This window comes from Lepidothrix coronata, unplaced genomic scaffold (assembly GCF_001604755.1).
Source record: "Lepidothrix coronata isolate B3197 unplaced genomic scaffold, Lepidothrix_coronata-1.0 Scaffold1, whole genome shotgun sequence".
NCBI classification, from domain to species: Eukaryota; Metazoa; Chordata; class Aves; order Passeriformes; family Pipridae; genus Lepidothrix; species Lepidothrix coronata.
Genome location: NW_016690181.1, coordinates 699,401 through 719,327, shown reverse-complemented (window position 1 = coordinate 719,327; position 19,927 = coordinate 699,401). Strand labels below are relative to the sequence as shown.

Genomic DNA, 19,927 nt, shown 5'->3' with positions numbered 1-19,927 from the left:
CTCAATAGATTGTGGCTCTGATGGAGGATGACTTTGCATACCTGATCCTATCCAAAGGCTTCCCAAACAGAGCTTGAACGTGGGGAGATGTTCTGAAACACCAAAAGGAGCATCTTCTACAGCTTCTACACTGCACTTCATCAGAGCTCAAGAAGACCTTTTACATCCCTGGAGAGAGGTGTTTTTGAAAGTTGTATTTAACATCTGACTTCTAAGTGAGCTGGCAAGTGCTTCAGAACTGAGAGTGAACATGTTGATAGTAATTTGAAGGACTAGAAATCAATGTTCTCTAGCAGTACTTAAAGCCATTTGGTGTTAGAGTATTCATGTGTTTATCCAGTAACTCATCCTCCGTTCCCATATCCTTGGAGCTCAGTGTGATAGGGTTTCCATGAGTAAAACAGACATGGAAACAATAATGTCAATGCCAAAAGTGCTGCCTTGCAGTTATACCTTGTTGATTCTCCAAGCATAAGTCCTTCATGCTCAAGCCTAGTTAGACAACAAAACTTAAAGGCTCAAGTCATAATAAGAAAAATTTCTTTTTTCCTGTAAGTCAGAAAAAAAAATGCAACAAAAAGCTAGCTCTGCTTTTTTTTGTGTGTGAGAGATTTAATTAAAATATGATCATGGTTCGGTCTTTCCTGGAACAGAAATCCAATATTTGACATTAATAACCTACAGCTTTTGATCATTACTAGAACTGAACAACCTTTGCTGGAAGTTATAAAGCAGGGCACAAATTTATCTGGAAAATAAAATGTCAAAACATAGGTAGTGAAATCATTCTTAAGAATGATGTATATAAATATTCTAGCAGTTGAGACTACGGACAGTCCTCAAGTAATTCTGTAAAATTTTGGTAACACTCTGAAGTATTCTTTTTCCTTCAGTAATGCCTCCAAATCCATTTCAGCTTGCAAATTGCATTGAGAAACTTGATATACGCTGAAGGTGAGATATCATCTGATTTATTATGTAAGTACTACAGAACTTTTTAGGAATCTATTTTTCTTCTCAGGAACTGGATAATTCAGAGGAGAAGAGTGTGCTGGTAACAGCTCCAGGACCTACAGCTGCAAAAAGTGTTGTGGAATTTGCCAGTTCTTCGCCAGCTCCCAAAAAAGCCCGGGAGGACAACAGCCTTGTGCCTCTTATCATTCCTGTGTCTGTGCCAGTGAGAAAAATTGACCTGCAGAGCCTTGAAAAGGAAAAGTCTGAGGATGGAAAGCTGCCAAGAGGCCAAACAAACGATCGAGCTCCTTGTGAACGCAAGCCTTCTGTGATAGTCACCCGGAGGCGATCTAATCGTAATACTAACATGGAAACCTCAAGTCAGGTATGGATAGGCTACGAAACCAAAGATGGGCCAGATCTGTTAGATTTAATTATGCAGTTTTTAGCCATAAACTTTTCTATGAAAGTAGTTTGATCTCAGGCCTTGAACTTGGAATGTGTGTAGTCTAGGGATTTTTTTTTTCATCATAATATTGCCATATATTTGGGCATTGCTGGCTTTTCATGACCTACAGCTAATGCTATGCCCACTACTAAACAGTGAACAAAACCGTATGGGCAATAATACTAGATTAATTGTCTGTGCCAAGAGTGGTTTCTCCATACATACATAGATAATAATAAATTGTACATAGTGCACATATCTCTCTATAAGAATAAAATCCAAGGTGAAGATTTATTCTCATGGAGTTGAAACCTCTTACTGAGGTTCTGAAGGTCGGTACTTGTGTCCCCCGGCAGTGTGGTGGTAGTGAGTGGGTGGGTTGATTTTTTTTTCTTTTTTTTTTTTTTTTAATTTCATCTCTCTCTTCTATCCAGAAGTAAAACAGATTGTTCAGATATCAGAGAAATGGCAGGAATCTAAGGAATTCTCTGAAATTAGATGCTTGACCATCTAATAAAATATTGTTATATTGTCTTCTGTTCTCTTACTGCTATTTGATATCACACTGGTATACCAGGATTCTGCTATGGTTTTGTGTCCTCTTTTAAAGTTACTATGAAGGTTGGACCAGATGTATGTGTAGTTCTTGTAAAATATAACTCTATAATCACTCAGAGACAGTGCTGCTACCTAATAATTCCTGTGTCCATTCCATTCCCTGTCTTCTTCCTCCCTCTTTCCTTTTGTGCTAATTATTGACACCCCCCCCAACTGTCCTATCCAGATTTTGAGCTGCCATGAAAGTGCGTTGTCATCTCTCTGAAGTTTTTCAAATGACCTCAGGTTTTAAAATTAAAGTATGTAATTTTTTTTTCTAATAGCATGAAGATGCTGTTCCAAAGGATGAAGCAGAGGGCTTTGCCCGAAAACCAAAGCAGCGGCCAAGACCTGAGCCACTCTTCATACCACCAAAAGCTGGCACCTTTATTGCACCCCCTGTTTATTCTAACATTACTCCATATCAGAGCCACTTACGGTCACCTGTCCGTCTGGCGGATCATCCTTCAGACAGGAACTTTGAGCTACCTCCTTACACTCCTCCACCAATTCTTAGTCCAGTGAGAGAAGGATCTGGGCTATATTTTAATGCTATCCTCTCTACAAGTGGTCACTCGGTTCCACCTCCAATGACACCGAAAAGTGGTCACAGAACTCTTCTTAGATCAAGTAAGTTTTTATCCTTCTTTTCCTGGGTAATCTATGATTAGGAACTCTGGAGTAATAGGGGGAAGGTTATGCCTTTAGGAAGTGTGGTTGTGTGAAACTGGGGCTTCTTAATGATTGTCTGGGGAACTGGGATGGAGGAAATGTGTTGTTGGGGGTGTTAAGACTCGTTCACGGGCAATCTGCAACACCCCCTGCTGACGTTCTTCAGAATGGAAAAGTCAGTTCCTCTGTAGCAGATTATCAGTATCTTGAACTGAGGGGAGGAAGGCACGTTCTTTGTCATGTTAAGCTCCTTTAGCGTGTGGGTACCTTTTTTGAGAGATGGACAGCTCTGATTAGATTTGCAGGCTGTGTGAAATGTAAATCTCAGATATGAAGCTGAGCTGTCTGAGCAGTTATTTTTTTCTGCTTGCAGATAGTTCAGAAGTTACCCCTCCTGTTCTTACGGTAGTGGGGGAAGCCACCCCAGTCAGCATTGAACCGTAAGTACACCATAGATCCTTAGCCTCTTAGTAAATGTGCTTCCTTTCTTCCTCCTAAACCTTCAGGCTGCTCTGTGTGCAACTGGTGTATCTGTTAGAAGTATTAAAGCTATTCCTACTGGTGATTCAAAATATAAGTTGTCTTCATTAAAAATTACTCTGTACGAAAAATAATGTTTGTTGGATTTAATTCTGGAGATAATAATTGCTTTGTGTTACTGCTTGTCTGTCTCTGGGCTGAAATACTATTAGTTAACTAAGGGTGAAGCTGTCCTGTTTTGTTGTATAGGAGCACTTCTTTGTATGCTGCATTTGTTTTAGTGGGAAGATAACGCTCTTTTAAAGGAAGGACAGAACATAGTATGGAAAACTGTAGTTAGCTCTCTCATGAACTGGTCAGATCACTGTTTATCCCTGTGGTGTGTTGTAGCTACAGCACAACTATGAACACTTCACTCCCCCCAGGCGAGCTCAGTTGAAAGCACTGCAGCCGGTGGCATATGGGGGATGTGCCCTGAGCTAATAAACCTTGTTAGTCGTTTTAGCTGACTGTGTACTGGGAAAGCTCAGATGTATGTGGATGCAGCAGCACTATGGAACACAATTTGGGGATACTGCAGCTGGCGTTGTAAGCTTAGGCTTGGGGCCAGTCCTGCTAAACCTGAGCAGAGTAGCAAATGTCTCTGCACAGCCTTTGCAAATGCTCTGAGAAGTGTTATCAGCTCAAGCTCAGTGTTGCAGAGCTACACTAAGGTAGTTCCAGTTCATTATTACACCTAGTTAATGAACTCTTGCAAAATCTAATCATGGAGATGCATGGCATGGAAACACCCATATGGGATAATGACACCCACGTGGCTCTGCATCGCTGACTGTACGGTGCGGAATCTCCGCTCTAACTCTGCAGTGTATCCTGTAACATTTGAGATATTTAACTCAAACTCTCTCCAGATAAATACAGGGCTTATTTTGCTTTTTCTTCCAAAATGGCTTATATTTTAAAAATGGACTGGAGCATTTGTTGACAGTTTATTTTTATGTTGCCCTTTTTCCATTCTGCCTTCCTGTTTGAAGTTCAATTTTCTGCACTTGTGGTAGGAGGCTGTCCTGAGCAAGTGTTGCAATTGTGAATGAACCCAGATTATTCTTGTCACCTTTGCAAATCTTCTCTAGACTGAGCCCATTTATGGAAATAAGCACATTTGGTGTTGTTTAAATCCGTTTTAGAAATGGCCTAATTCATCTTTTTGCTGTTGGTTCATTTCACACTAATCCAGTGGAACTTCTTGCATATTTTGCCACTGAGACATAGAGTAATGATAAAGTACTTCCATGCTGTCACTGCTGGCTGTGCTCTTGGTGTAGACCTCCAGACCTCAAAGTCTGGTAGAAGAGTCTTTTAGTGGGGGTTCTTACCTATCTCTGTGCACAAAGTCGCATTTGCTAGTACGGAGTAGAATGTCTCTGGATGGTCGTCCTTTGACTTAAAGCAAGTGTAGGGCTCTGTTGATTGCGTGTAGTGAAAAATCTGTGTGCTGATTCAGATCTAAAAGTATGAGATTGCTGCTAACAGAATGTGATTTGGTTTTGATACAGAATGAGCAATACTGCTTTCATTACTTCCTATTTTTTGTTTCAGTTGTTAGAATGAGTATCTAGAAGACACTAGCTTGTGTCAAGATCATAACAGACCAAATTTTGATCCTGCTTTGAATTGGCATTTGAACGAGATGGCATTGTGTAGGTTGAAAAGGACTTCTGGAGACTATGGTTCTGCTGTTATGGCTGACAAAACCCTGATACTTAAACAGGCTCACCCGTCTTATGCATGAGGAGCAAGCTTCCCATAAGTGGAGTCTGTGTGACAGCCTCTCAAAAAGTGATGTTTATTGGAAGCTAATAACTGTTATTTGAGCACCTATTAGGGGGATGCTAATTTAAATACAACTTCCAACGGTTGCTGATAAGACAATGGAAACTGGTAATGGTCGTAAAACCTCTCAATTTCTGAGTCATAATGTAACCTGCAACACTGTTGTGTTATATGTAAGAGCCTGCTGCATTTGTTTCTTCATAATTAGTGTTTCTAGCAGAGATGGAGACTTCCTGGATATTGTAAAGGGGTCCTGACTGTTACTTTTTTCTTTCCCTGCAGGCGAATAAATGTAGGAACTCGCTTTCAAGCAGAAATCCCATCACTCCAGGACAGGTCTCTGGCAGAAGTTGATGAGCATAAAGCAGAGCTGGTGTGGCAACCGTGGGGCGACCTGGAAACCAACAAAGACACCCAAGAGAATGGTAAGAAGGTGGAAGGCTGGTAAATAGGACTGAATTGTCACAGTGGTTTTAGGGGTAACCACAGACCTACTGTAGGCGTAATTTAAAATCTCTGAGCTGCCAGTCAAGTCAAATGTTTGAATGGTCTTGGAAACAATTTTAGGAGTAAAACTTGTTTATCAGGTTGCATGTGTGGGGAGGGGGAGGTTGGTAGGATTGTTTTTTTTTTTAATTGACAGAAAACTGGGACTATTTGTTTCTAGTCAGGTAAAGAGCAGCCTTTTGCTCAGTGAAGCTTCACTGTTTTTGTTAACATTTGAAAGCCACATACACTTCTGTATTTTTGAGGGATGTTCTGGACATAATAGTAAATTTTGGAAAAACCAAGTTTGTAGACAGAAGTCAGGATGAGGAAGCAGGAGTTGTGGCAGCTAGTAAGCAGACTTGGGGAGCTGTCTGCTTTTGTTGCAGATGAGTTGTGGCCTGTATAAATCCTGAAGGGAGGAGGAAGTGGGCAGGCTTGGAAGAAATCTTTCTGATTAGAGAGGAAAAAGGGTATTGTGAAATGGAAATTCACAATATAAGAGGGGATTCAAGAAGTCGCTGAGGTGAAGAGAGGTGGGAAGACATTATAGGAGGGAGGAGATTTGCAAGAAACTCTGTGTGGAAACAGTACAGCATGACCTTGCAGTCTAATGAGTTCTTAGGTCCAAATTTGACCCAGATAAATTTGCAGGGACATTCAGTTTCTCTGAAAGTTTTACTTTCTGTTTTGCCTAGTCCTCCTTCAAAAGAGCTAATTAATCATGGAAATCTGTAGGAAATTTCATTTTAATCCTCTTACCTGAATTTTTTTGTACTCCTCTGGAAACAGTGGAAAACCTGCTAGCTGCTGCCTGTTCAAGCATTTTTCCTGGGGCTGGAACCAACCAAGAGCTGGCATTGCATTTCTTACATGAAGCAAAGGGAAGCATTCTGGTGAGTCTTCCCAGGTGTTCAACTCAGTGTGGTCAAAGATGTTTGGGAAGGTCAGATAACCTTTCACTCCTGAGAGGAAAGCCTTGCAAACTCCTTGCAATGCATCTGGCTTCCACTGTTTAGTCCACTGTCCCTATCTGGCTTCCACTGTTTAGTCCACTGTCCCTTGGATGTCCCTAAAGTGGGTTCTGTCTGATGTACAGTGCCATGTTCACTTACTCTCTTTTATGTTTCCAACTTCATCATGTTTGGTTTTTTAAGAGACGCACTGAGAGTCTACCAGGGTGAGTGAGCCAAGACTGATAAATGAGTCTTAAATATTGTCTTCCTGGGAAGATAACCATGTTGGAAGGAAAAGTAAGAGGCCGAGGCTGAAGCTGAGACAGAGTGCAATGTCTTGCTTCTTTTAGTTTTGGCAGATCCATTTAACTTCTCTGTATCTGTAGAATGGCTGTGCTGCTACTTTTTTATCAGTATTGTAAGACATGATACACTTCCATTATTGTGCTTTGACACTTCTGGGAGTGGTCAGGAGTATCCCGCACTTTTGCCTGACTGCTTGTTTCTTGTCCCCTGGCGCTGAATTTGTGATACTGCATTTACCTGTATGGAGAAGAGAACACATACGAAGTAGTTTTTGTGTGCATGGGTTTGGTTTCTGCCAGCCCATGTTGTGAGTGCTGTTGCTGCCATTAGGGAGGAGCAGGACTGCCTCTGGCAGCAGGAGCTCGTTGTTCAGGTAGTTTACACTGTCAGTGGAAGCATGACTCTGTTGTCACCTTCCTACTAACTTTGAAAGCACTTCCGGTTTAAATACAAGTGAAAAAGCAGCTTGAGAGGTGGGGGTTTTTGTCTATGTGTGTGGAATCTTTCAGTCGTGTGACTGCTATTTTATTTTGAAATATTGCTTAGTTAAGTGAGATCAGATCACAATGACTTGGATGTGTAAGGCAGGCATCATTTAGGGCAGCATTTTTGGATGTGAGTATGTAATAGAGGCCTTTGGTTAATGAGAGGAAACTGCTGCATGGTCTCTGTCTGTGGAATTGGCTCTCTCCCAGTACTGTGGTGATTGTATCAATTCACAGACGTGAAGAAGTGATAAGAACATACCACTTGCCTGCGGTACCCAAGACTAAGTGGATAGTCAAGAACGTAATTTTTAAAGTTGTCTCAACTGTTAAACTGTGCTATGGTTCTTTTCAGTTAGCTTGCCACAAAAAGGGGAGGATTAACAATTGCCTGATATTTGTTTTTAATACCCCAAGCATTAAATTCATTATTTTACTTGTATTTATCTTAGGGAGCTCTGACCAAACTGCTGTTGAAGAGGCCAGTGCGACCGCCTACCCACCCTTTGGCAGATTATCACTACACAGGTTTGTTAACAGAATAACTCTGTGCTGCCTGCTTATCATACTGGAATTTTTCTATTATTTTCTGATTTTTTTGAGGAACTCTGTAACATTACAGTAAGATTAAAGGACCACTCCTCTCCCATAAATCAAATGATGACATGCCAGAAATTTTGCCTGTGCAAATTATGACACTTATAAGAAACACTGCATCTTTCTGAATATGTGCATGTGTGTGTTGGCATATGTATGTGTTCTGATTTCCTTTATGGGGAAAAGAGAATGCAATCCCTTGCACTGAGCCACAGAGAATGCAGAAAGGCTGCCGTTGCCTTAGAATCACAGCCTGTCTGGCATGAGTTTCCAGGGTAGCATTAGGCAGGGGTTTTATGACGAAGAGCTTTCAAGCTTGGTGAAGAAGCCTCAGCCAGCTCTTGATGCCTGTCAATGTTTCTGCAAAATTTAAATGCCATAAACTGCCTCTGTAGTCTTGCACCTAATTAGAAAGTAGTCAGCTGTGTGACACTAATTTCAGTGATCAAGAGTAACCTGAGACACCTGAAAGACCTGATGTAAGGTGGTAAAGCATAGAAATTACTTTTCTTCATTATTACACACTACTGTAATGGTTGGCAAATATTACTTGATTAATATCTAAAAGGAAGGAAGGAGTTAAAAATGTGTTTATTATTAGAGGCAAGGAATATTTGAGGAATATCTGAGATGTAATAAATTTTCAAGTACAGTGGATTGCTGCTGGAAGAGAAGATCCTGTTCTCCTGCCCCACCATTTCCTGTCTATAAAATCTAGTGACTGAGCCACCACAAAGTATGTCTATTCACATTGCTGTTTGGTTGGGCAACATCTTAGTTCATCTAATTGAGTGGTTTTTCAAGCTGAACTGAGTTAACCTGTGGTGATGAGCATTAGATCTAACACAGAGGAAGTGACGAGAGGAGAACTGAGGTGGAGCAGTAGGGGAGGGTTTAACAGCAGTCTGCAGTTTTGCTGGAGTAGGTGTGAGGAGAGACTGCACCCTTATATTTGTGTATTAGTCTTATTTAAGGCAAACATGAAGAAAAGATAATTTGAAATAGCATGGGCTTCCATTACAACTTTTGTTTTTACCTGCAGGATCAGACAAGTGGAAAGTTGAGGAAAAAAAGTTATTCAACAAAGGCATTGCAATCTACAAGAAAGACTTTTTCTTAGTCCAAAAGCTTGTAAGTAACCTTTTTTTTTTTAAATTACAACGATACATTCTTACATGTTTGTTAAGCATTTAATATAGGAAGTTCAATCTTGATTTTTTTCTGAAACCTCAGTTTTAAGCATTAAGTCCTGCACTCAGAAGATTTCAGAGAAATTTTATCATCCAGCACAGCATAAAATCTCACTAGAAAGCCAGAACAGTAGTGTTTCCTTTCACTGTTGTTTACTTAACCTTGGTACTTGCTGCATTACTTCCATTAGTCCATGCTGCAGATAACTCCTCTGCAGGGCATATTTATAGAGCGCTGGTAATGTTTGGTTTAAATGGCTTGCCTGTGAAACTAAATAGAAACACATCCTTGCCACTGATGGAAAGCACTAGGGGATGTGTGAATGATGTATCCTTTAGGATTTCTCTTTCCAGTTTCTTGTGACAATGATTGTAAAAGTGATCACTCCTATATTTTGATGTGGTATGACATGTCAGCAAGGGGGAAATCACTGAAGCAGAGTGCAAAACCAGGAGCCGATACATATTTACTGAATAAATTCCCAAAGGCATTTAAGTTGCTAAAGCTCAGAAGCTAAGAATGTATTCCAAAACTTTCAGAAAAATCACTGATACAGGATATGTAGATGGTTCACGGGTCTGTACTGAAAATTGTCTACCATCATATGCCTATGAAATGCATGTGGCCAAAATGGGAAAGGGCCACAAACCTTCATCTCCATTTTTGGATTGGTATTCTGGTCTGGTCTTCTCTGAAGTGCTACTGGAAAATAAAGCTCCCCCATAAAACTGAAAGGCTGCTTTCAAGGCTGACAGCTCAACTGGAACATTTCAGAGGCCAAGAGGTGCATTAAGCTTACAAAATTTAAGGTTCTGTCACCTTTACATTGACCAGCTTTTCTTTGGAAAGTTGGTCCTGTAGTTCTAAGTGAATAACAATGGCAGTAGGGGATGGGCTGTGGGATGAGGCATACAGGTGAGTGTGACACAGAAAAGAAGGCTTTAGCAGCAGCTGTGGTGGAATGGAGATTACTGAAGAAAGAAAATACGAAGTATATTTATTGTACCCTTAGTAATTATTTATAAGCCTTCTTCTAATCATGTGATCCATTGGACTTTGCTTTTTAAACACCAGATAAAAACCAAAACAGTGGCTCAGTGTGTGGAATTCTACTACACATACAAGAAACAGGTGAAAATTGGTCGGAATGGGACCTTAATCTTCGGGGACATTGATGGTGCTAATGAGAGATCTATGAAAGACGAAGCTGAAGTTGACATCAAGGTAATTTCCTAAATTTCTTTCACCTCTTTTGGACTGTGGTTTGAAGTCTTGTGTGTTGTCTCATTTGCTGATCAAATCAAAAGCAGAAACAGTCTGGCTCCTCTACAGGAGGAGTCCAGACTCATAAACTTGTGTCCTGTATCACATAATGACATTTACTTACAGACACCAAAATTAACAGTTCCTTTATCTTCTGATGAAGAGTTCCCATAGGTTTGCACGTGTTCTTCCTCTCAGAAGGGACATCTTCAGTGAAGAACAGGGGCATGTGGAGGAGGAGGAAGAGGAGGAAGAAGAGGAGGCGGAGGAAGGGTTAGAAAACAGAAAGAGGAGCGCAGATGCTCTCAAAGATGAACAGACACTACAAGATGGTGTAATAGTAAGTGCTGCATTGTGCATATCGTGCTTTCTGTGCCATCTTCACTCTGCAAGTAGTTTAGAAAATAGCAGGTGGGCAGTTCCAGGTGTAAAAAGTTTCCACCTCCAACTTCTCCCGGAGCAAGAGACTGGACTGAAGTAGCTCAGAGTATTACTATCAGCCAGATTCTGTGCTGTGAGGGGAGAACTGGGATGCATAAGAAAGAAAAATGAAATGTAATTCTTTGTGGTTGGTGCACACATAAGACCATGATGAGAAATGTCCTGAAAGCCTGAAGACTTTCTCATTAAATAAAACCTTGGTCTGGAATAAAGGAAGCACAGGAGCTCAGCCATTGTTTTCCTTCTGATGGTGGGTTTAAGTGTCAATTTGCCTTAACTCTTCCCCTCTCTCCAAAGGCAAGTGATGGCAATACAAGGAATCAAGAGGCAACTGTCACAGGCAGAATTGGAAGGAAGCCAAGGGAGACAACCATGAAGCCTCGAAAGCTTATTACTGCTCCAGTGCAGAGGAAGAAGCGGAAACAGAAGATAAAATCAGATGCTACCAGTAAAACTCAAAACACAGAAAACACATTTCCATGTAAAAAATGTGGCAGGTAAGAGCAACTCTGCTTCCAGCAATAGGCACAGAATCACTGTAGGGCATCTCCTGTGGAAGCTTTTTCTCAAATGAGCTTTTCATCTTTCTGTTTAGGCCAGAGATATTGCAATAATTTTAATGACTTATTGCCCCACTAATACTTGCAAACTACAGACTGTTTTTCCTCAAATGGAATAAGACACCACCTGCATTTCAACTGTGTGCACTGTTTGGTGTTAAGCTGTACTTTCAAGCAGCCGCTGTATTGCCCCACTGTAACACTTGCATTTTTGTAATGAGTAGTTTCTGTGTATTTGTTGGATCACATATTAAAACCATGGTGTAGACTTAATAACAGCGGTGTAGAAACGTAAGACACTACCATTGTTATAGCAGCAGGGATTACGCCAGTAGGTACATAGTTCATCTAGTTAAATTTGCACTCATCTTTGGTGGATGAGTTTGTCTTTCCTTACACAGTTCTAGCAGTTTTTGTAGGTTTGTTGCCAACAGAATCATAACTGTAATTCAGTTTTCTACATAAATTGCTCATTTTTATTACAAGAGTCTTGTAATACCAGTGGTTATCCCTTTATTTAAAAAAGACACCAAGCTAGAGGATGGCAAGAAAATGCAATCTGTCTAGTTACCTCACCAGGGCTGTGACAGATTCCTGCTGTGGCTGGGACTTTCCTGAAGGCATCCTGTCTCTGTGCCCTCAGGGCATTGGAAAAGGTAGTGCTGTAAGAGGTCAGGCAGTTAGGATTTGGTCTTGGCCTTGACAAAGGACAATCAGGAAAGGATTCTTAATGGTGTCTAATCTTTTCTTGTGGCATTTGATACAAAATCCAAATAGTTAATGGCGAAAGATGGAGGAACAGATCATAGAAGTGCAAAGTCAGAAGGAAAAAGCTTAAGTATTTCTAGCTGTGTGCACAAGGCTCAGGAGGGCACAAGGCTCAGGAGGGGCACTGGGCCATCGTTTGCCTCCGTGTTTGTATTTTTCCAGCATAGGGGAATGCCTGAAAACCAGGGTCCTGTTGTGTTAAGCAGCATGTGCATAATTCTGATACCAGCACTGCACCTCTGAATTTAGAGCTGAATGCGAAATAAGAGGAAATAGCCATATTAAGAAATGAAGCAAGTGGTTTGAGGGTGCTCAGGATCTCCTGCTGGCATTCCGCCTCATGCTGGCATGCCAAGTCAGCAGTGGTGTTTGCTGTGGATGCTCTACTGCAATGGCAGCATGAGCTCCGGTGCTGAAGCTCACAAACTTGAGGCTGGAGCAGCAGAAGCTCTTTTGGAGAAGTCATAGGAGAGACCACTGCTAATGTACACATGTGCCTTCCTCAGGGTGTTCTACAAGGTGAAGAGCCGCAGTGCTCACATGAAAAGCCACGCGGAGCAGGAAAAGAAGGCGGCTGCACTGAGGCAGCAAGAGAAGGAGGCGGCGGCGGCGGCAGCAGCAGCCCAGAGCCAGGCCCGGCAGGAAGAGAGCAGCGAGAGTGGGAGCAGCAGCAGTGGGAGCAGCAGTGCAAGCTCGGATGAAGATGGAGAAATATAGCAGCTGACCCGAAGTGGAGGGAGTAGTAAGGCTGGACCCAACCTCCCTCTTGGTGGTCTCACTTCTTTTGCTTGCACTTTCTTACCTGAACCATCAGGTCTCGGTTTCAGTGCTGCCATTTCCTCATGCCACATGTTCCACTTCACCTTGCCAGTACTGACCAAGCCAGAATGGTGGATAACTCGGATTTTTTTTCTTAAGACTAATAAGATTTCTGTTCTATTTATAATGATACCTAAGGTACATAATAGGACTGTGTCACCTGCAGTGGAAGTGAGTTCTCTAAGGTCAGTCAGACCTTTCTTTTTGTCCTTGTCAGGAATCATGGTAACAGGACTCTTGAATATAAAGTTTTCCAGACCAGAGCAAGAAAATGAAACTCTACTCTGAGCTAAGTGTATCCAGTTACTGTGACACTGGTGACTTCTAGATGTTTCCTTTCTCAGCAAGTTCTCCTTCCTGTTATGCTTTCCTGCCTTTCTTTCTGAGCAGTTATTCAGGCAGACAACAAATTTTGTGGAAAGATAGTGTGCACTTTTGACCTCTGTTTCACAAAAATGAAAAGTGGGATGAGCAAGACACTCTTCTTCCTTTTGAGAGGAAGTTTTATTTTTCAAACAGAAGCCTGAGGTAATTTCTTTTATGGCATTAAGAATGCAGCAGTGGATATAAAAATACCCTGTGGGATTAGAGTAGCCACAGGCCTTGCGGGTTGTCTCATCTTGGAAAACAAAATAGTATGCCTTTGATTAACCTTAAGGAAAGTAGTCTGGGTTTCACAAGTGCAATTTGAAATGAAAACTGCTGGGTTTGACTTTGCATAAATGGAAGCAAGTTTGTTTAGTGAAAATGAACCCAAGTTTTGTGCACTGGATTGTGTGCACCTCAGAGATGGGAGGAATGGACTCTCATCTCCGGCAGTGGTGCATCTGTGAATGTTTTTTAACTCTCAATATCCATTTCTGTCTTGTGGCATCCCTCATTTACTCCTTGAAATTGCCATCATCAAGAGCTTTTATGATGGGGCCCTAGTTTCCCAAATACTTCCTGTCAGGAAGAAACTCCTGCAGGAGAAACTTGTCACCTATTTACACACCAGTGGCTGTGCAGCACTGCCTGCTGGGTTGTCCTGCTGAAAGGCTGACTCTTCCTTCAGAACTGACACAAGCTAATAGCCAAAAAGTCTATCCACCAAAAGCTCCTGGTGAAAGAGAGTTAAGAAGAAGTAAAGTGGTCCAGGTGACAGATGTTAGATTTGCACAGGATTGTTCTGTACACCTTGTAGCCCACATTTATCATTACTTTTGTAAGGATGCAGAGAATCGGATCACTTCCTTGTGCTTCATGACTGGTTGGTCCCAGCCCGTACCGTGGCTGCCCAGCTCCCTCCCTCCAGCCAGTCCTTGGAGCAGCACTGATCCCCAGCTTCCTGGGTGCTGGCACTGTGTCATACCGGCAGTACTGAAGGAGCCAATCGCTCCTGCATTCCTGAGCAGGGATCCAAGAGACATTGTTGGATGTGAACTACAGACTGTGCCTGACTGGAATATTTTTTTTTAAAAATCTTGACCCTTCAAGCTGCTAGATAAATTCCCGGTTATCTATGGAAAGTGGCTTTAACTCCAGCATGCCATCTGGCAGTCTTCCTGCCCTGTGGTTTTATGCAACCATGATGGCTTCACTCATTTGTTTGGGAGGCTCGTGTTGTACCATATTTGCTTTGACATATCTATGCCTTTACATAGAATCCTTTTTCTTAATAGCAGAAACAGTTACTACTCTTACAAAATCAGTAGGAGTATCATGAGGACTGCACTTTTTGCAATGTTGACACTTTTGCCTGTAAGTGCTCAATTTTCTGCCAAGATTGTATTTTTCATTCCTGTCAAAATTGGGTTTCCTTTCAGCGTTTGGATGACTGTTTCATGCATGGGTCTTGTTGACTAACTAGGCTGTGAAAGCAGATGGCACTTCATGAACTGTTAAAATCATTCAAAAACTGCAAAGAACTAAAAGCTGCTAATCTTTAAAAAGAAGCTTAAGCAAATCAGTCTTCTTATTAAGAGTTTCAGTGTTGATTGTTCTGTCTTTTTCTTTTATAAATTGGAGAAAATGCTTTTCCGCCTTTATCCTAGGGCCCTTGGGGAGAACAGAAGCTTTAGCACACTGTGCCAGGATGGAGAGTAGATGAAGCAGCTGGACCTCATGGTCCACTTATAGTTCTGGAATTAATTCCAGTAAAAAAAAAAAGATGCAAATAAACACAGTTCTGACGTATGTTTCTGGGAAGTTGCCGGATCCTGAGAACTGCAGGGCAACAGGTCAGAAACAAGCAGGGCTTGTAAGTGTATCTAAATAGGATTTAAAGTAATGTAGATATTCTATTCTATAGATGTAGAACCTGATCCTGTTGTAAGGGATGTAATAATAATAATAATAATAATATAATAATAATAATATGGCCAGTCTTCGCGAGCGAAGATTTGGGAAAGGTCATTAACCCTTCGAGCCTGCGCAGTGGATTTTTTAGGTGAGACCCAGTGTGCGCTGAACTGAGCCCACCCTTTAATCCTGAGGTTCATCTGCCGGGGCCGAGCAAGCTTGGACAGTGGCAGTGAGGTTCTCAGGACGTAGGTTTGTTTAGAGTGACCTTCTCTTAGATGGATGGCCTTACAGGGCTAACGGTATTTGTCTGGAATACCTGTGCTGCAGCAGGTCTAGAAACACATAATAAAGAAATGGAGGCGGAACTCGCACACATTGAGAAACACGGCAAAAAAAAGAATATTTTTTTTTAGATTGGGGAGGAGATCTGATTAAACTTGAGAACTAAAATAAAGTTAATCAAAGTGTCTTAGGAAAATGCTTTTACTGTCCTTGCTAAAGCAGTACAAAATCAATCAATGTAATCGCTTAGGGAAAAGCAGAAGCTGTTCATATTGGGACAAACCAAAGTTCTGTCTAGCTTCAGGTTTTGTTTCTAACAGTGATAAGGAGCAGATGCTTAGGAAAAAGTGAGGGACAGGATGAACTAGGTATAGTTCCAGCTAGAAAATAGGTTGCTAAGCTAGAAGAACTTATATCTGTTCTCCTGTAAGGTAAATCTGCAAAAAGTTTTGTGCTGAAATGTACTCGTCTCCTTATGGGCAGAAAATCAGGGTATTTCCCTGCCTTTTACCTTCCCTGTTCGTCACATGCATTTACTAATTTATTTTTTTTAGTGTCTGGAAGTCTGCCTGGGTGATAATGAGCAAACATTTAGTCATGGCCCTTAGGAGTTTTCAAGCTTGAAGTAGTTTTAGCTAAGGCACAACAAATCATGGTGAAAAACAACTGATCAGATAAAATGATCAGTTGAATCCTTTGAAGAACAAAGATTTAGGGAGCAAATCATGGGATTGCATTAAGTACCAATTGTTTCAAATACAATGATGCATGAATGCAAGCATTGTTATAGTCTTCCGAAAACCAGATCTTCCACTGATTTTTCCCTATTTTAGGAAACTGATATAATTTTTCCTCTGATCAGGGACAAAGCACTGAGGTGCTGATAAGGATAAATTGGAGATTTTCTTTACTTGCACAAAAGTGTTGTGTATATTACACACTGATTCCAGTATTGGTTGTTCCTCTCCCACCCTGCTGCAGTATAAGAGAACAGGAAAAGTGGACACAGTGAGGTCTGTCACTGGGAGAAAATCAGAAAAGGGCTTTTTCTGAGGATAGCCTCTTTAACAGCTGTGGGTTAGCATGGCTGACCACAATCAGATAAATGTTCCAAGTAAGTGGCATCAAGTTGGAATGTTTCTGAGCATATTTACAAATTGCTAGTAGCCACCAGAAGACCTCTTTTCTGTCACGGTAATAAGGAAAACTATTTCTCCAAGTATCATCTTAAAAAACAAACAAGCAAAACCAAACCTGATGCCCCCCCTGCTTACAGTAGGAGTTTGGAATTGATCCTGCATTTGAATTAGATGGTGCCTACTAGCAAAACTTGGCAGAGAATTGTTAAAAAAAAAAAAAAACAAACAAAAACAAAACCCAAAAACCAATCCCAATTTCTGTGGACAAAGCATTTGAACTGAATTTGTCTAATCTGGAGTGAGTCATGTTCCTACTGTTAGAGGGGAGAAAATAACTTGAGTGGCTCTTTACTGCAGTACAGGCTGTGTTGTTCAGTTAGGATTTTAAAAAAACCACCCAAACCAAACAAAATTCTTGTCTATGTTCCGTTGATATATCTGTTTTAAAACTCCATGGTCATTATTTTCCATCATTTAAAGGCCTACTGATTGATCCCTATTTAGTGTAAGAGTTTGCTGCTAATTTAGAAAACAGGCAGTAAAAGCTCAGTCATTAAGTTTGAAGAAGACGTCCCTTTGCTTTAGCTCTTTCTGTGGGAATAAATACAAGATTTATAGACTGCAATTCTGTGTGCTAATAGATTTGCCTTTTACAGTGCAAGATCAGGCTTCAGGTGGCTGTATTTCAAAACCATTACCTGAGTCCTGATACCAGCATTGGGCATCATGGAGATGCAGCGACAGGTCACATTTTGCCCTGATCACGTACTTCTGCCTGTGCTTCTTTCTGCCTGTTACAAATAAATTCAATCTGTCAGGTTTGTGATCTGCATGGGATAGCATCTGATTTTTTTAAGACTGTGTGTATGTAACTACTAGAATGTAACTACTAGATAGATGCATGCACGTGTGATGCATATCTGATATAGCTGCAGGTGTTTTGCAGTCTTGCTGCAAGAACCACTCTGCATTTTAATTTATTTTATGTTTGTCCATTTACTGATACAGCTAATGGTATCTGCGAGAACTCGGCTCTGTAAGTTGAAGGCCTACAGAATTTCACTCAGCTGTGCAGGACTGTGGCATTTTGCTGGCTAGGAACAGGTAGGAATGGAGCTGCTTAAAGGCAGGGCGGAGATAGAAATTCAAAAGCTTAAAGGTAACTCATCTGTTAAATCCCATTGTAGACAACGTCCAAATTAGCTAAAAATACTCTCTGGTTTGTCAGACTGAGGTTTTGGTTATTTTTATCATTGCAACAAGCTTAGATTAAAATCAACATTTTAAAAAAAGTGTTTCCTAAACCACTCTCAGCAGTTACACACTTCTTAATTCTCTTTCAGGCAGTGGACTAGAAAGTTTCTATAGATACATATCTTTATTTTAAAGAAATGGGAGTAGGGAGGACTATTGGCCCTAGGAGTCTTCTCTGCTTTCATACAATGGCACTTTCAGTCCAATGCTTACCTCTGCCAGAAACCTTATTCTAATCCACATTTTCCCACACAAACTTTCTCCCTGCTTTATCTTCTGATCTATGTCTGGAAGTTCATAAAGCTTTAAAGAGACAGAGAAGCAGAGTCTACAAATCATGTTTGATTTCTGTGGGGGGGAGTTTCTATATAAATTTGTCACTTGGGTTCAGCTGCTTTACTCGCCCTCCTTCTCTCCTGTGTCATATGTTAGGAAGACACAAACTTTGAATTCCCAGCTGTCTAAGGATCTTTCTTTCCAAGACTAAGATTCCACTGACAGCTGAGCCTGAGAAAAACCCCTTAACTTCTCCAGATTAGATGACAACATATATTTTTATAGAAATGTAATTGTGTATTTTAAAAAAGTTTCCTGCAGCTTTACCACATGTATTTTTCCCCTTGTAGTTCAGATTTGATATGAACTTTTTTTGTGTTCATTCTTTTTATGTTCTGTTTTTAAATTTGTAGTCAAAGCTTTGGTGTACTGTACAGGAGCAGTCTGCCTTTGTAATTACTGTATAAATGCTTTATAATAAAGTATATTACTTTTATTTTAACAAGTGAACAGACACTTCCTTTTGTGTGTCTGCTGCCTAGGGCACCTTTTAAAAGACTGTTATGTGTTTAAAATGTACATATATAAATATATTTACCTGTTGCTGTACAGTTGTGATAGACTGGACTGAATTTATTTTTTGTGTGCTTTTTTATAAAATATTAATACACTAAAGGAAATCTTGCTGATGTGATTGTAATGTACTATGTAACTTATTTACTTAATATCCTCTATATATCTAAAATACCTTTTATTAAAAGAGGTTTAAAAATCGTTTCATAGCTGAGTTTTTTGATGGTATGAGGGAGTGTCTGGGGGGCTCAGGCTGGCTGTGGTGCAGAGGAAGCTGTTAAGAGTCGTTCTAGCCAGGCTGCTCTCTCATCATACTCGCCTGTGTTTTTCATAGCAACCCTCGAGGCTGTTTCTCAGTGTAAACCTCTCCCCCAAGACACCTGCCTGCAATGTGTTTTATGTCTTATATCCAAGAAAATAACTGGCAGATGCGGCTCCGTTGCTTTACAGAAGTGTTGATGGGGTGTGTGTTCCACTTGAAGCTGAGCACCCTCACAGAAAGCCAGAAACAACCTTGGTAGTGTGCTGGAGATTCACGGGGAATACTTCTGGGTCCGCTGTGCTGTAAGTAAGGCCAGTGAGGTTCTGACACTACCCTGAAACAACTACAAAGACAGTGGGCAGAGGAAAGGCATCATGGAGTAACTTAGTACCTGAGGGGCCTGCATCACATTCCTGGGTGGCTTCAGTTGTAAATCACATTGCACCACATTTTTCAATGGTAGAGTTTAAAAAAACTTGTCTGTTACCTGAATCTAAGGGGTTTTTTAAACCTATTTTGTTACACAGCACTTATTTTTGTTCCCTCTGGCAGTAGCTGGATTTCTTGCTGTGATTTTAAATATCCATTCGTGTCCATCCATCCTCAAAACACCTTCCTTCTGCTTTGGTACTTAATTCTTTTTAGTTAACTAAGTTACATAGGTGTTTCTCACACCTATGGGTATGACATCTTAAAAAGCTGCAAATGTTTTGCTGCACAAAGCAGATGGCAGGAACACGTACCAGTGCCTGACCAGGCTCCTGTGAGATTGCAGTGAGAATCTAAGGCAGCACACCTGCTTTATTTTTAGCTGTTATTTTTGGTTTATTTAATTTATGCTGATGGTTTCATTTCAATGTTCTTAGCAAAGCTGGCAGGAGAAAGACTCAGCCTAAGACAGGAAAATTATCAGCTCAGTGTAAAAGTCCTTGCTTTAGCTTAGTCCTGTGCCTGTGGCTGTTGATCAGCAATAGCGTTTGGAGAATTAAGTGGTATTTTGCT

General features: G+C 40.9%; 1 protein-coding gene across 2 annotated transcripts in view; it reads left to right on the top strand.

Moving 5' to 3' along the window:
• Nucleotides 1-15,172, top strand: part of ELMSAN1 (ELM2 and Myb/SANT domain containing 1) — a 52,903-nt gene extending 37,731 nt beyond the window's left edge. For both annotated transcript variants that reach the window (XM_017808682.1, XM_017808690.1), the window contains exons 3-13: nucleotides 1,022-1,339; nucleotides 2,284-2,629; nucleotides 3,045-3,111; nucleotides 5,267-5,409; nucleotides 6,263-6,366; nucleotides 7,670-7,745; nucleotides 8,857-8,945; nucleotides 10,080-10,229; nucleotides 10,432-10,608; nucleotides 11,007-11,206; nucleotides 12,544-15,172. In XM_017808682.1, coding sequence (XP_017664171.1) covers nucleotides 1,022-1,339; nucleotides 2,284-2,629; nucleotides 3,045-3,111; nucleotides 5,267-5,409; nucleotides 6,263-6,366; nucleotides 7,670-7,745; nucleotides 8,857-8,945; nucleotides 10,080-10,229; nucleotides 10,432-10,608; nucleotides 11,007-11,206; nucleotides 12,544-12,754 — 1,881 coding nt within the window. In that variant the 3' untranslated portion in view covers nucleotides 12,755-15,172. The remainder of the gene's footprint in view (nucleotides 1-1,021; nucleotides 1,340-2,283; nucleotides 2,630-3,044; nucleotides 3,112-5,266; nucleotides 5,410-6,262; nucleotides 6,367-7,669; nucleotides 7,746-8,856; nucleotides 8,946-10,079; nucleotides 10,230-10,431; nucleotides 10,609-11,006; nucleotides 11,207-12,543) is intronic.
• Nucleotides 15,173-19,927: the final 4,755 nt, after the last annotated feature.